We start from the raw sequence: 16,713 nt of genomic DNA, 5'->3' as shown, positions 1-16,713 counted from the left end.
CAGCCGGTGCGGTGGGCTGGCGCTCGCTGCCAACGGATGCCTCCGAGCTCTGCGGTCCTACGCGTATATATATTTACATGGCCACATTTCCCCCAACTCTCTTTGAGTTCTATACGACAAGACGGTTGCAGATAGTTATTTTGAGTTGGTGGTCTGGGCAAGGCTAGTGTACACGGCACATTGCAGTGCCGTGCACACCTCTGTGCGTTGATTAATCTGCGTGTGTGGCGAGATGTTAACGACCTCACCTGGTATGCAGGAGCCCGTGGGTTCGATCTTGACCCTGACACGTGCTGTATATTCGGGGTGAATTAGTGAGTCAGTTGCTGGTCCCACCGGTGGCTTCGTGGAGGAGAAGAAATGTCAACGCCAGGAGGGGGTGCGGTGACGTTTTGGTGGTGAATGAGGAGGTGTTTATTCTGGGCTTCCGCGTTGTTCCACTGTTCTGAACGTCGTTTTTGTTGTTGTTGTCGTTGTTGTTGTCGTTGTTGTTGTTGTCGTGTGGCAGGGCGCTGTGCAGGGAACTGTCCCCTACCTGGGCACGTTCCTCACCGACCTCACCATGCTGGACACCGCACTGCCCGACCACGTGCAGGTAAGGGGCGCTCACTCACCCACTCACACGCACACTCACCCACCCACTCACCCACCCACTCACTCACCCACTCACTCACCCACACGCACACTCACCCACACGCACACTCACCCACCCACTCACCCACTCACTCACTCACCCACACGCACACTCACTCACCCACACACTCACTCACCCACACACTCACTCACTCACCCACCCACTCACTCACCCACTCACTCACCCACACGCACACTCACCCACCCACTCACTCACTCACACGCACACTCACCCACACGCACACTCACTCACCCACACACTCACTCACCCACACGCACACTCACGCCCACTCACCCACCCACTCACTCACCCACACGCACACTCACCCACCCACTCACTCACCCACTCACTCACCCACACGCACACTCACCCACACGCACACTCACTCACCCACACACTCACTCACTCACCCACACACTCACTCACCCACAGGCACACTCACCCACACGCACACCCACCCACTCACTCACCCACACGCACACTGAGGTCCGCCGTGTTGCCTTAGGGCAAGTGCTGTTAGCGAGCGCCTATGAAGGCCGGCACGGCACATGAGGGGGTGGGTGGCCAGCTCCACGCCCGGCCGCCTTTGTCTCCCCAGTGGCGATGTTTACACACCGCACCAGGTACTCATTTGAGGCTGAGTCGACCTAGGGGAGGCCCAGGACCGGTTCAGATAATCGTCACTGGGTGTTGGCCGTGAGCAGGAATTGAATTCGGGTCACTGGGTTGGTCGTACAGTGTGCTGACCACTACACTCGCACTAAACTCACGCACTCGCTCGCACTCACTCACCCACCCACTCAATCGCACTCACCCACACATTCACTCACCCACTCACTCCCCCACACACTCACTCACACACTCACTCACCCACACACTCACTCACCCACTCAATCGCACTCACTCACACACTCAATCGCACTCACTCACTCACTCACACACTCACCCACACACTCACACACCCACTAACTCGCACTCACCCACTCACTCACTCGCACTCACTCGCATACTCACACTTTCCCACACACTCACTCGCTCTGACTCGCTCTCACTCAACCACCCACTCAATCACTCGCACTCGCTGTAGCCTTGCATGCGAACTGCAGGTTTCCTCACACACATCAAGCCATGCTACGCTGAGTGGAATCGACCAGACGTCCATCGGCCGCGGGGCCTTCCCGACCGAGTGAGCCTTGGGACTCGGCAGGGCTTTATTGGCTCGGCGCTAATACCTCGCTTAAAATCGCCGATGTTTCCCGCTTTCATTCATTTCATTTGTATGGCGTGTCACAGGGAGGACTTGTCAACTTTGAGAAGAGGAGACGGGTGGGTGCCTTCGTACACTCGGGCAGTCCGCACCAACCACCCATCACTCCCTCCACCCATCACTCCCTCCACCCATCAGTCAATATACCCATGAATCCATCCACCCATCTATCCATCAATCAATACACCATCCATCCATCAATACATCCATCAATACATCCATCCATCAAGCTGTCCATCAATTCATACGTCTATCCAATGCTTGAAACCGTCCACCTTTCTGTCAAACCGTCCACTTATCATGTAATCCATCTGCCCATCCTTTTTCCGTTCAATTGTCCATCACTGCCACCACCATCATTATCGTCACCACCACCATCATTATCACCACCACCACCATCATTATCACCACCACCACCATCATTGTTACCACCACCACTATCATTATTATTTTCATCACCACCATCATCATTTGCACCATAATCGTTTTTTTAGGTTATATCGTGTCAATTTAACATTTATATTTCTATACATTTTATATTTAAAATGTTATATTTATATAGTTGTATACATTTTATATTTTTATAAATATGAATTTAATATGTACGCGGTGGAACCAAAAAAACACCTTTACTATGGACGATATTGTTTGCTAAGCCTCTCATTCGCACCACCACCATCATCACCATCCAGTGATCTGTCAGTCCATAATTGCTCCCCTTCATCCGCCCACCCCACCCACCCCGCCTACCCCCCCCCTGCCCCCCCCGCCCCCCCCCGCCCCCCCCCGCCCCCCCCGCCCCGCTTGCCCCCCGCCTGCCCCCCCCTGCCCCCGCGCGTCTCGACCGTGCGTGTCACTGCGTCTCCGCCTCAGGAGTTCGAGGTGCTGGCCCAGATCAAGTTGCTGCAGTCGGCGTGCAACAGCTACAGCCTCCGCCCCGAGGAGCGCTTCCTCGCCTGGTTCCACAGCCAACCGAGCCTCTCCGAGGAGCAGAGGTACCCAGCGGCCGCGACGGCGCGGGCGGGCGGGCGGGCGGGCAGTGGCGAGCTTCTCCCAGCGCGAGGGGGGAAGAGCAATGGATTGGAGTGGCCCAGCGAGTGGTGGTGACGACGATGATGACCGTGATGGTCACGCCGATGGCGGTGGCGATGATGATGCTGACGATGATGATGCTACAGTGATGATCACGTAGACGATGGTGGCGATGATGATGATGATGACGGCGATGACGACGATGATGATGTTGTGTTCCAGCTACTTGTTGTCGCGCCAGCTGGAGCCGCCCGTGGAGAGCACGCTGTCCCCCTGCCCCCGCAAGAAAGTGACCCGCCACTTCAGCGGGTGAGACAGATGGGCGTCGCTGGCGCTCACCCGCTCCCCCACTCACCCGCTCCCCCGCTCACCCGCTCCCCCACTCACCCGCTCGGCCGCTCCCCCACTCACCCGCTCCCCCACTCACCCGCTCCCCCGCTCACCCGCTCCCCCACTCACCCGCTTGGCCGCTCCCCCACTCACCTGCTCCCCCGCTCACCCACTCACCCGCTCACCCGCTCACCCGCTCACCCGCTCCCCCACTCACCCGCTCACCCGCTCCCCCGCTCCCCCACTCACCCGCTCCCCCACTCACCCGCTCCCCTACTCACCCGCTCACCCGCTCCCCCACTCACCCGCTCGGCCGCTCCCCCACTCACCCGCTCCCCCGCTCACCCACTCACCCGCTCCCCCACTCACCCGCTCACCCGCTCACCCGCTCCCCCCGCTCCCCCACTCACCCGCTCCCCCACTCACCCGCTCCCCTACTCACTCGCTCACCCGCTCCCCCACTCACCCGCTCCCCCACTACTGAATAAGTAATATTTTTAAAAACTTTTTTAAAAACACGCTTTTCTGAATTGTACTAGTAATGGCAGAACTCCACGACTCTGTAACGTAAGGGGCCGTGGCCAATTACAGCCAACGTCAGTTGACCGTGGACAATTACACCCAAGCCGAAACATAACATATAAAAAATAATGTTTAAAATATATATATTTTTTATGATAGAATATAGTATTGTCATCGGTATGACATAAGTATACCAAGTTTGCAGTCGATACCACATTGGGAAGTGGGTTAAAATTTTGTTACAAGATTTGAGGATACAACAACGACGACAACAACGACAACAACAACAAACAGAGTGAGTTAAATGGAAGCGTGTAACAAGTTAGCTCCGTCGCTCGACGCGGCTCACCTGGTAAAATACAAACTGTTTGAGTTTATAGTTTAGAAGAAACGGAGTAATAATTGTTGTTGTTGACGTTGTTGTTGTTGTTGTCATCCCACTCCCCGCCCCAGTGTCTCTCCCTATCTCAGCAGGGTCTTCTCCGGAGTAATAATTGTTGTTGTTGACGTTGTTGTTGTTGTTGTCGTCCCACTCCCCGCCCCGGTGTCCCTCCCTATCTCAGCAGGGTCTTCTCCGGAGTAATAATTGTTGTTGTCGTCCCACTCCCCGCCCCGGTGTCCCTCCCTATCTCAGCAGGGTCTTCTCCGGGGCCGACTCCCCGTTCCTGGCGGCCGAGGGGGGGGGGCCCAGGGTGCGGCGCTGCCAGTCGGGCCGCGTCGGCTCAAGCGGCAGCGCCTCGGAGGGAGAGGGCCCCCCCCCAACGCCGCCCCCCCCCCTCCCCCACCACCGGCGGGGGGCGGGCGGCCCCCCAAATCCGCACGAGCGGCTCGGAGCCGGAGATCCGCATCTTTGTGATGCCGCCCGGCCCGGAGGGGTCAGAGGTGAGTGAGGGAGGGGGGTGGTGGTGGGTAGGGAGAGAGGGAGAGAGAGTGTGTGAGTGTGAGAGAGAGAGTGTGAGAGAAAGTGTGAGGGGGGGAGAGTGTGAGGGGGAGAGAGAGGGAGTGTGAGAGAGTGTGATAGAGGGAGTGTGGGAGAGTGTGAGAGGGAGTGTGTGAGCGTGTGAGCGAGTGAGCGAGTGTGAGAGAGGGAGTGTGAGACAGAGTGTGAAAGTGTGAGGGGGGAGAGTGTGAGGGGGAGTGAGAGATTGTGAGAGGGAGTGTGTGAGCGTGTGAGCGAGTGAGCGAGTGTGAGAGAGAGAGTGTGATAGATGGAGTGTGGGAGAGTGTGTGAGCGTGTGAGCGAGTGTGAGAGAGAGTGTGATAGAGGGAGTGTGGGAGAGTGTGTGAGTGTGAGAGAGAGTGTGATAGAGGGAGTGTGGGAGAGTGTGAGGGGGAGTGTGTGAGCGTGTGAGCGAGTGAGCGAGTGTGAGAGAGAGAGTGTGATAGATGGAGTGTGGGAGAGTGTGTGAGCGTGTGAGCGAGTGTGAGAGAGAGTGTGATAGAGGGAGTGTGGGAGAGTGTGAGGGGGAGTGTGTGAGCGAGTGAGCGAGTGTGAGAGAGAGAGTGTGATAGATGGAGTGTGGGAGAGTGTGTGAGCGTATGAGCGAGTGTGAGAGAGAGTGTGATAGAGGGAGTGTGGGAGAGTGTGAGGGGGAGTGTGTGAGCGAGTGAGCGAGTGTGAGAGAGAGAGTGTGATAGATGGAGTGTGGGAGAGTGTGAGAGGGAGTGTGTGAGCGAGTGAGCGAGTGTGAGAGAGAGAGTGTGATAGATGGAGTGTGGAAGAGTGTGAGGGAGAGTGTGTGAGCGAGTGAGCGAGCGAGTGTGAGAGAGGGAGTGTGAGACTGAACGTAGCTGGTTTTGAGCAACACAATCTCAGTGCACAAAAATGCCTGCGAATCCCTGAGCGTAGCAGTCGCAGCAACACCGCCCCCTCCTGGGACAGCCTCGCAGGACCCTCCCGCTACACCAAGGATGTTGATGCTCTATCAAACCATCTGTTTAATTTCACCAGCTAATGCCCGCTGAGCCATATCGCTCTTCGTTAGAAGCAACTTTGCCATCACAAATGACAACTCCACGAAGTGGCTTATCATCATCATCATCATCATCGTCGTCATCATCACCTGGAAATCTACCGCAGCCAATTACTCTCTAAATGCGTGGTGACGTTGATTGTAAATGTGTGGGGGGGAAACCGGAGGACCCGGAGAAATATCCACGTGACCACGGGGAGAGAGAGAGAGACGCAGACTCCAAACACAGGGGGGTGCTTCAACAACATGTGAACACTTCCGAGAATGTGCAACAATGCCACGAGAAGTGGTGCCACCTCCGGGCTCTGGGGACCACCTGGAGGAGATTCCAGGCACGCGTCGGCAACGATGGCGAACACGTGGAGACTCTTTGACTTTTTTTAGCTATTAACATCACATTTGTTATCGTGGTACAGTGTGTTGTTATTATCCGCTCCTTTTTCCATTAAAAACGATAGGCCCATATGAGTGTTAAACACTTTTTTGAAGCACCCAGTATACAGCAGCAGGCATCAGGGTCAGGACGGAAGCCTCGCGAGGTCGTGGGTTTCCCGAGCAAACAAACACAACAACAACAACGAATGATCCCCCGTCTCTCTCGCCGCGCTCCCACAATGCATCAGTGGGACGACACGGACACGGCTCTCGAGGGCAGCTCGGACGCATCGCTGGCTCCCCCCCCCCGGGCGGCCGCCTCCGCCTCGACGCCGGGGTCTCCCGAGAAGAGGCCCCGGGCCACGGCGGCGACCGCCGTCGACGGCGCGACGCTGGCGGCCCCTTCGTCGAGGCCGGCGGGGGCGCGGACGCACAAGCGCTCGGGGTCGGACGTGCCGAGCGCCGCGCGCGCCGCGTCGCCCGCGTGCAGCCGCCGCTCGGAGGGGGAGTGCATCGTGCGCGTCAGCCTGGAGAGGGCCAACGGCAACCTCTACAAGAGCGTGCTGGTGAGCCGTGACGGTGACGCGCTGTGGCGCGCGTTCATGGTGACGCGCCGTGACGCGCCGTGACACTTTCCCCTCTCTCTGTCCTCTCTCAGCTGACGAGCCAGGACAAGACGCCGGTGGCCATCCGCAAGGCCATGACCAAGCACAACATGGAGGCCGAGAATCCGGATGACTTCCTGCTCGTGCAGGTCATCGGCGAGGGCAAAGGTCAGAAGGCAACGCTCACCACGATCGTTTATCGAGCGTCCCACTGTTGTATCTTTATTAATTAGAAATTTTTTTCGAAGAAAATTTTCGACAATTTTATCTTGATTGTGCGTTTGGCATTATATTTATTATTATTTTTAAATCACATTTGCTGAGCTCAGGCCCAAAGGCCCAAAAACGCCAAGTGGCCAGCAACTACCAGCATCAATGGAGGTGCAATCTGGCCGGATGGCTCAGCAGTAGAGCGAGCGGCTTGCAGACCACCTGACCCAAGCATCTCACAAACCACGTGACCCAAACATCTCACAAACCACGTGACCCAAGCATCAAGGAGGAATCACAAACTTCCTTTTAGTGTCTCTGCATCATTATTTTTTCCAACCAGGGTTTGAAAGCGTCCGTGTGCATTAGCTCTGTCCGTGCGTCTGTCTCTGGCCAGATGATTGAGATTGTTTTGCTGCTATAAATATCCACGTGACTTGACACTTTGTTGAGTTGTCGTTAGTGGCCAGGCCACTTCTGAAACATAAGTTAATGCCTCAGTGGTCTTTTCCTGGTGAGATAAAAAACTAGTTGTATTTGTACATCTTTAAGTGATTTATTTACATTTAAAGCTTTCGTGACTGCAGGGATTCATATTCTTGGTTCTTTCGGTAAAGTCACGTAGAAGGGAAATAATTAAATAATAAACGTTTAACAATAAAATTCTCACGACGTTTTGATTGCAACACAAGCAATCATCTTTTTTCAAATTTTCTTGCCGTGGTTTTCACACCTGATGATGATTGCTTGTGCTGCAATCGAAACGTCGTGAGAATTTTATTGTTTATTATTTTTATTATTTTATTATTTCCCTTCTACGTGACTTTACCGAAAGAACCAAGAATATGATTTACTTACCTTTCCTATCGTGTATGTTGTTTTGTTTGTTGTGGTGACGTTCCTACCCCGTGCCCCTACTGGACATCTGCGAAAAGAGCTTTAAAGCTCATCGGATTCCTCCTGCAGTAGAAACAAACATTCTGATTCTGAATACCGGAGCTATCCAAAAGCACAGGTTCACCGAATTCCATGGAACAGAGAAGTGTGTCACTTTACAATTGCCGTGCTGACCTCCCACGCCGGATCACCTGTGCCTGGGTGCCTCCCCCCCCCCCCCCCCCCTCTCTCTGCCATGCAGAGTTTGCGATCCCGGACGGCTCCAACGTCTACTACGCCATGGTCACCTCGCCCAGCTACAACTTCATCCTGCGCAAGCGCTCCTCGGGGCGCCGGCGGGGGGGGGCGGCACCCTCCTCGCCATCCCACCACTCCGCCACCTCCTCATCCACCTCCTCATCATCCTCCTTCTCCTCCGTCGCCGCTGCGGCCCCGCGGGCCCACGCCAGCGCCCGCGCCGCGCTGGCCGAGACGTTCTCGCGCCTCACGCTCTGAGCGGGCCTCACGCCCCGGCCGCCGCCGCCGCCAGCAGCAGCAGCAGCAGCGTCTGCTCTTTCTCTTTTAATCCACGGGCACAAAACGGAGCCACGCCGGTTTCCGGCTCGGCTCGGCAAATGGCCGAGCGGAAAACCACCGCGTCGTAGCGCGAGGGGACCCCCCCCCCCCCCCCGCACGCCAGCTGGTGGTCGCGTGCGGCGGCACGAGTGGCGGTGCTGGTGGCGACGCGACGGTGGCGGTGGCCGGGGGGAACTGTCCACCTTGGGACCAAAGCTATCTGGAAAGAATTGCGCGCATCCAACACGGCGATGGGGACCGAGGGGGGCTCTGAGAGCGGCTCCGCCCAGGGGTGGGGGGCACGGTGAACGTTTGTCCGGTTTTGCCGAGTCCCTTAAAGCGACGCAACTTCATACCGAAAGTTTCGTTCAGATCGGACGAGCGCTATCGTGAATCCCTCCCATCCCCCGCACCTCCAACCCCCCCCCCCCGGCCCCGCCGTTACAGACAGACGGACAGAGCCGCAGGAAAACGTTCTCAACCTCGTTTGGGAAAGCCTTAAAAAAAAAAATGTCGGTGACCTGCGGGAGTCTGCGATTGGTGGTTCGAGGTCACATGACGCCAGTGTGCCGATTGGCCTCTCGGTCTGGGCCCCCGTGACGCGCCGCGGGGCGTGTCGGGGACCGCGTGTCGCGTAACGATTGTATATTTCTATTTTTTTTAACCGCTCAACATCTTCTGCACTCGCCACGGAGCCTAAAGACCTCCTCTATTTTTACACTTTTCTAGCCCAACGTGGACCGACCGCGGAGGGGCACTGGCCTGAGAAGCCGAGGGGGCCGTCGTTTCACCGGTGGGGGGGCGGGGGGCCGGGCCTTCGTTTACAAAACGCGCCTGTGCTCGTCCGTCACACCGCATCCAGGATACCTCTCGCGGCACCTGCGGTTACTGGTCACGTGCTCCTCTCTGGGGGGCCTGCCACTACCGTCTACCGGCGACGTGGGCGATGTTTCCTGCGCCCGGCGCGCCGCGTCTCGCGCACCGCCTCTCTCGCCGCGCCGTGATTTTTATTTTTTACTCTCCGCCGGCTTGCCGGCACGTCCACGAGTCTGCCGGCCACACAGCACAGTCGGTGAGCAGTCGAGCCCTGGTTTGCGGCGATCGATGTTAGGTGAAGCAAGGCCTTTTCAACAAAATGTAAATTTTATATATATATAAACAAAATGAAGATACCTCCTTCCCCCTGCGTCGTCACCTCGTCCGACGCCGGGGGTTCTGTATTTTGTACGGAGATCACTAAATCGGTGTCTTTTTGCTTTTTTAATGGGCTGTTGTGGTTTTCGGCCGTCACGCTCTCCCGGCGAAGGGGCGGTGGCCCCGCCTTGGCCCAGCCGTGGCCCGGCGGTCGCGGTTAGAATCCAGCAGGCCACCCTGGTTAACATCGTGGCGTGTGTGCACGCGTGCGTGCCTGTGTTTTGACAGTCAAAATAATAATATGATGCGGCCGTCCAATTTTACTCGCAGCGGACGCTAAAGATACCAGTGGCGTCGTTCGCAAGAGCTAGTAGGCCGCTGTGTGCCGGTGTTGTGGTAAGAATGTTGCCAAATTTTCGTCGCAAAATCACACCGCAAATCACTCGAATTGGAATCGTACGCGGCAACCATCGCCCCCCCCCCCCCCCCCGAACTGCGAAAAACTCAGCAGAACCCTTGTGACTAAAGAGTCAAGCGACTCGGTGCCGCTTTCCTGGCCGGTATAAACAGGGCGTGATCATTATAATATGGTCATCATAACTAAACAATGACGTGGCCTTCTGCACAGAACGCAAACATTCCCTCCCTCCCGGTGTCGGGGAAAGATGCATCGTGAGTTGACCTCAAGGGATTATGCCGCTCAGTTGAGACCCGGCGACTGGTCTCCCTGGTTAATAACTGCCGGCTGTGCGTGAATTGACCCAAGTATATAAACATATATATATCTAATCACGTCTATGCCGGCCCACTTTGCAAGTGCGAGATGAAACATTTCAATGAAAATCATCTAAATCCCATGGTGCGTGCGATGGCGTTGTTGTAAAACTTTGGGAATTAAACATTGGGGGGGGCAATTTAATCAAAATAATCTCGATTTATTTAAAAGCGCCTTTTCTTGAAGCCAAGGCCCCCCCCCCCTGTACGTAGCGTTATTATCCTCCCTGTTGTTAGTTAATTGTTTAGCCATGCAATTAAAATAGTCGTCAGGATCACCTGCAACAAATGGGCGTCTTTTTTTTCTTTCTCTTTTGTAAAAATCAACGCCGTTTTCTTTTCCCACCTGACGACAGCCCCGGGCCGTGCGGGCGTTTGTAACTTTAGTAAGTTCTCTCTCTCGTGTAACTGTAGGGTGAGGCCGAGCAGTCGGCTCCGTGTCAGGAGGAGAGACGCCATCTACCCGTGGGGCACAGCCCACCACGTGGATGGCAGCCACCGGGCACCCCCCCCTGGCAGGGCACTTTCGATAGCCGCCCGCGAAACGCAGCCCCTTCGCCGATGGCCTCGTGTGCGTAAAGAGCGGCGCGCGCGGAGAGCGAATGTCAGACGTCGTTGTTTGTTGTCGTGCGGAGAGAGACGTCGTCGTCGTCGTCGTCGTCATCGTTGTCATCGTCGTCGTCATTGGGCGACACGTTTTTGTGATGCGGCAATTTTTGTGGCCCCTCGCGAAAGGCGTTTGCCGGGGCTGCTGCGTCCGACCCGGTAACTTTGCGCGAGTTTTTGTCGCCCGCGAGTCTCCGTGCCTTCGGTCATTTCTCTTGGAGAATATGGGGGGGGGGGGGGGGGGTTGGGTGGAATCACCACCACCACCGTGCATAACAGGTGTTATAGGCTTACTGCTGCTGCTGGACTACGTGGTGGGCAGCAAAGCCGAGCGTGGCACTCGGGACTTGCGAGCTCCCACGTCCTACGGAAGGCTCCCTTACGCCTTTACCAAACCGCAGTGACCGGCGTGGTGAAGTATGGTCAAACAACCTCCCTCCCCCCCGTGTGCCCACACGACATGCGGGGGTTGTGCGGCTCGTTGTTTGGCAACGGTGTCCGATGTTTCGGTGGTGATGGTGGTGGGGAGCGGTGGCGCAGCGGTTAAGTCGCTGCGCTACAAAACCCGGCGACCTGGGTACGGCCAACACGATTGTCTGAACCTGTTCTGGGCCTCCCCCTAGGTCGACTCGGCCTAAACTGAGTACCTGGTGCGGTGTGTAAACATCGCCACTCGGGAGACAAAGGCGGCCCGGCACGGTGCTGGCCACCCACCCCCTCGTGTGTCGTGCCGGCCTTCATAGGTGCTGCTCGTTTACAGCACTTGCCCCAACAGTATGTTGAGGCTATACGGGGGATCTTTGTCTTTGTTTTTTTTGGTGGTGGTGGTTGTGGTGGTGGTTGTGGTTATTGAACCGGGCTGCTGTGAAGAAGGTCCCAGCACGTGGTGGAGCGGGAGAGACTGAAGAAGTCGTTGACCGGCCGCTCGCACGCGACGCTTTCGCCTCGCAGCAAGACAGACCCCGGGGTTCGATTGCCACCTCGGGCCGCTTCCGTGTTGCGGCGTTTGCGTGTCCTCTCCTCCTGTCCTGCAGAGAGTGCCAGTGCCGGTGGTTGGTGGCCGTGAGCGCGGAATCAAACTCGGGTCGCCGGGGTTCGTAGTTCAGCGCGCGAATCGCTGAACTACGAACTCGCCACAGACATAAACACACAGACGCATTATACGATCATGCACAACACTTATGCAATGGGTCGCTCTACAGAATAATTGCGTGCGCAGTGCTTCGGTGTAGATGTTGTGCGTGGCATGCGGTAGACTTGGGGTATCGGCGGATCTGTGCAAGGGTCGGATAAGCAAACGTCTGTAAGAGATTGGCGGTGTAGCGGCACTGTGCACACACAGGGTTACTGTCGCGCAAATAAAGCACCACACGTACCCTGCCTGTCGCGACGACGCTTCGCTCGCCCTGGCAAGTCGCTTGCCGCACACTGGCACTGGTTTGAACAAATAAGCGCAAGGGCTGCCGCGATTGCGGTGATGATGATGTTGTTGATGGAGTTGATGATGGTGTTGATGATGGTGTTGATGGTGTTGATGATGGTGTTGATGATGGTGTTGATGGTGGTGTTGATGGTGCTGATGGTGTTGATGGTGTTGTTGATGGTGCTGATGGTGTTGATGGTGTTGTTGATGGTGGTGGTGGTGTTGATGGTGTTGGTGTTTATGGTGTTGATGATGTTGATGGTGTTGATGATGGTGTTGATGGTGTTGATGATGGTGTTGATGGTGGTGTTTATGGTGTTGATGGTGTTGATGATGGTGTTGGTGGTGTTGATGGTGTTGATGATGGTGTTGATGGTGGTGTTGGTGGTGTTGATGGTGATGGTGGTGTTGATGGTTGTGTTGATGGTGGTGTTGATGATGGTGTTGATGGTGGTGTTGATGGTGTTGTTGATGGTGGTATTGATGGTGTTGATGGTGTTGATGGTGGTGTTGCTGAGCCCCTGGGGGGTTGGTGGTAGCCGAGTGGAAGGGAGGACCGCTTGGCCCAGCGCGCGTGGTTTGCCGTATCGAGGGCAGTCGTCGCTGCCTGTGTCTGCCACCAGACAGCCGCAGAGACGACGCGCGGGCGTAGCTGGACGTCTTGAATCTCGATCGCAGCTGTGCCTTCTTTCCAAGGCGCTTCACAGCAGTGATACAATGTGCACGTGAGATGACCGTGGTCGAGATGGCGAAGAGTGGGGGTTGTGTCGTTATGGCGACGGGAGGACAGCTGGGAGTGCTTGAGGAGGACTGGGGGGGGGGGGCTTGCAGTGAGCCGCAGTCAGCCGGCGCTGTAACAGGATGAAATGAATTTTGCTCGAGGATGAATGATGGGTCATGTTAATGAAGAAGGAAGCTAAAAGTATGGCTATGACATGATGAGTACATGTGCCTGTGTGTTCGAGCATGGATCGAGCTTTGTTTCGTAAAATAATGGGCAAGGCCGCGGCCAATTACTGCCATAGATGGGCCTAAGTCATGAACATTATCATCATCATTCACCACCACTGCCTCTAGGTGCAGTGCAGAAGATCCCCCCCACCGCCTCCTCCCATCTCTCCGCCCTCTCACCACCTCGCCCCGCCCACTCACCACCGACCCCGCCTCCCTATAGAGACTCAGTGGTACAGACTCACAGAGGCTCGGACACATGCACACTCACAGACACTCAATGACCCATAGAGACCCATAGAGACTCACAGAGACTTAGATATTGATAGAGACTCACAGAGACACAGAGACCCATAGAGACTCACAGAGACTTAGAGATCCATAGAGACTCACAGACACTCAGAGACCCAAAGAGACTCGCAGAGACTCATAGACTTAGAGACCCATAGAGACTCAGAGACCCATAGAGACCCACAGAGACTCAGACCCATAGAGGCTCATAGAGACTCAGACCCATAGAGACTCAGAGAGACTCAGAGACCCACAGAGACTCGCAGAGACTCACAGACTTAGAGACCCATAGAGACTCAGAGACCCATAGAGACCCACAGAGACTCAGACCCATAGAGACTCAGACCCATAGAGACTCACAGAGACACAGCGACCCATAGAGACTCACAGCGACTTAGAGACCCATAGAGACTCACAGAGACTTAGACCCATAGAGACTCACAGACACTCAGACCCATAGAGACCCACAGAGACTCAGACCCATAGAGACTCACAGAGACTTAGACCCATAGAGACTCACAGAGACTCAGACCCATAGAGACCCAAAGAGACTCAGACCCATAGAGACCCACAGAGACTCAGAGACCCACAGAGACTCTCAGAGACCCATAGAGACTCACAGAGACACAGACCCATAGAGACTCACAGAGACTCAGAGACCCATAGAGACTCAGAGACCCATAGAGACTCACAGAGACTCAGAGACCCATAGAGACTCACAGAGACTCAGACCCATAGAGACTCACAGAGACTCAGACCCATAGAGACCCACAGAGACTCAGACCCATAGAGACTCAGAGACCCATAGAGACTCACAGAGACACAGACCCATAGAGACTCACAGAGACTCAGACCTATAGAGACTCACAGAGACTCAGACCCATAGAGACTCACAGAGACTCAGACCCATAGAGACCCACAGAGACTCAGACCCATAGAGACTCAGAGACCCATAGAGACTCACAGAGACACAGACCCATAGAGACTCACAGAGACTCAGACCTATAGAGACTCGCAGAGACTCAGACCCATAGAGACTCACAGAGACTCAGACCCATAGAGACTCACAGAGACTCAGACCCATAGAGACTCACAGAGACTCAGAGACCCATAGAGACCCACAGAGACGCAGACCCATAGAGACTTACAGAGACTCAGACCCATAGAGACTCACAGAGACTCAGACCCATAGAGACTCACAGAGACTCAGACCCATAGAGACCCACAGAGACTCAGACCCATAGAGACTCACATAGACTCGGAGACCCATAGAGACTCACAGAGACTCAGAGACCCATAGAGACTCACAGAAACACAGACCCATAGAGACTCACAGAGACACAGACCCATAGAGACTCACAGAGACTTAGAGATCCATAGAGACTCATATAGACACAGCGACCCATAGAGACTCACAGAGACTCACAGACTTAGAGACCCATAGAGACTCACAGAGACTTAGAGGTCCATAGCGACTCACAGAGGCTCACCGACCCATAGAGACTCACAGAGACCCCGAGAGACTCGTAGACACCCACAGAGACTAAGAGATCCGTGGAGACTCAGTTCCAGAGACGATTATAGACCCAGGCTCATGGAGACCCACAGACTCACAAAGACCCATAGACACGCACAGACCCATAGAGACACCACAGCGATGACGCTGCACCACCTCGCTGGCTGCTGGCGCTACGGCTGTGAGCTTCACCTGCATGTGGCAACCGCAGCCGTTGGCTGTGCCCAGCCGCAATCAACAGGTTGCGGGCCACAGCAGGAGGAAGGCGCCGACGCGCTTGAAGCAACGGCAGGTGGCGCTCGAGTTCAAAGTTCCCTGGAGACTGAAGTTGAATTCTCGCGTGCCTGGCACGCGAGCCTGCTTAGGGGGCCGTCCATAAATGACGTCACGCACCTAGGGGGGGGTCAGACATTTGTGACGATGTGTGACAAGGGGGGGGAGGGGTTGAGAAATGTGACGTCACGTCAAAATACGCAACTTTAAATAAATATAGACAACGCGTTCTACTTAATTAAATATACTTTCTAATAAATGTTTTCTCCTACAACATCAGAGTGCAGCGCCACATTAAATACGCACTACAATGACAATAGTTTAAAGCGATTTGAAGCATTTTTTTTGGGGGGGGGGAGTCAGAGCTTTGTGACGTCATATTTGAGGGGGGGGGGTCTGACTTTGTGACGTCGTGTGACGAGGGGGGGGGTCAAAAATCGTCAAAAATCGCGTGACGTCATTTATGGACGGGCCCTTACTGCTACGTTGGCAGCGGTGCTCGAGAGGAGCTCACGAACAACAGCCGAACACATTCGTCAACGGCATAGCAAACGTATGACAGGCGACGTTTCAGGCAATTACCCTTATGTGCTATGAAGAAGGGTCCATTATACAAAAACGTCGCCTATTACAGCGACTCCTCTACTGACGAACTTTCAGAGACACGAACAAACCTGGTCCCGTCTGTTCCAGTTGCCTGTTCGGGCCGAGAGTCGCGAGTTCAATCGCCGCGCAGTAGATGGCGGTGGTGGCATCTACATCTCTAGAACGTGAAGAACCAGTGGCATCTACATCTCTAGAACGTGAAGAACCAGTGGCATCTACATCTCTAGAACGTGAAGAACCAGTGGCATCTACATCTGTAGAACGTGAAGAAGCAGTGGCATCTACATCTGCAGAACGTGAAGAACCAGTGGCATCTACATCTCTAGAACGTGAAGAACCAGTGGCATCTACATCTGTAGAACGTGAAGAACCAGTGGCATCTACATCTCTAGAACGTGAAGAACCAGTGGCATCTACATCTGTAGAACGTGAAGAACCAGTGGCATCTACATCTGTAGAACGTGAAGAACCAGTGGCATCTACATCTGCAGAACGTGAAGAACCAGTGGCATCTACATCTGCAGAACGTGAAGAACCAGTGGCATCTACATCTGTAGAACGTGAAGAACCAGTGGCATCTACATCTGCAGAACGTGAAGAACCAGTGGCATCTACATCTGTAGAACGTGAAGAAGCAGTGGCATCTACGTCTGTAGAACGTGAAGAAGCAGTGGCATCTACGTCTGTAGAACGTGAAGAAGCAGTGGCATCTACGTCTAAAGGAGATTATACAACTTAT

General features: G+C 55.0%; 1 protein-coding gene across 1 annotated transcript in view; it reads left to right on the top strand.

Moving 5' to 3' along the window:
- The window catches only part of LOC144951209 (ral guanine nucleotide dissociation stimulator-like 1), a 35,912-nt gene extending 25,893 nt beyond the window's left edge, over positions 1–10,019 (top strand). Inside the window, 9 exon segments of the mRNA XM_078881358.1 lie at positions 509–595; positions 1,928–1,960; positions 2,775–2,896; positions 3,156–3,242; positions 4,420–4,667; positions 6,382–6,557; positions 6,559–6,699; positions 6,792–6,906; positions 8,087–10,019. Of these exon segments, the coding sequence (XP_078737484.1) occupies positions 509–595; positions 1,928–1,960; positions 2,775–2,896; positions 3,156–3,242; positions 4,420–4,667; positions 6,382–6,557; positions 6,559–6,699; positions 6,792–6,906; positions 8,087–8,340 (1,263 nt within the window). The 3' untranslated portion in view covers positions 8,341–10,019.
- Positions 10,020–16,713: the final 6,694 nt, after the last annotated feature.

This window comes from Lampetra fluviatilis, chromosome 61 (genome assembly GCF_964198595.1).
Source record: "Lampetra fluviatilis chromosome 61, kcLamFluv1.1, whole genome shotgun sequence".
In the NCBI taxonomy this organism is placed as follows: Eukaryota; Metazoa; Chordata; class Hyperoartia; order Petromyzontiformes; family Petromyzontidae; genus Lampetra; species Lampetra fluviatilis.
The sequence above is the reverse complement of the archived record's forward strand: the minus strand, read 5'-3'. Positions and strand labels throughout refer to the sequence as shown.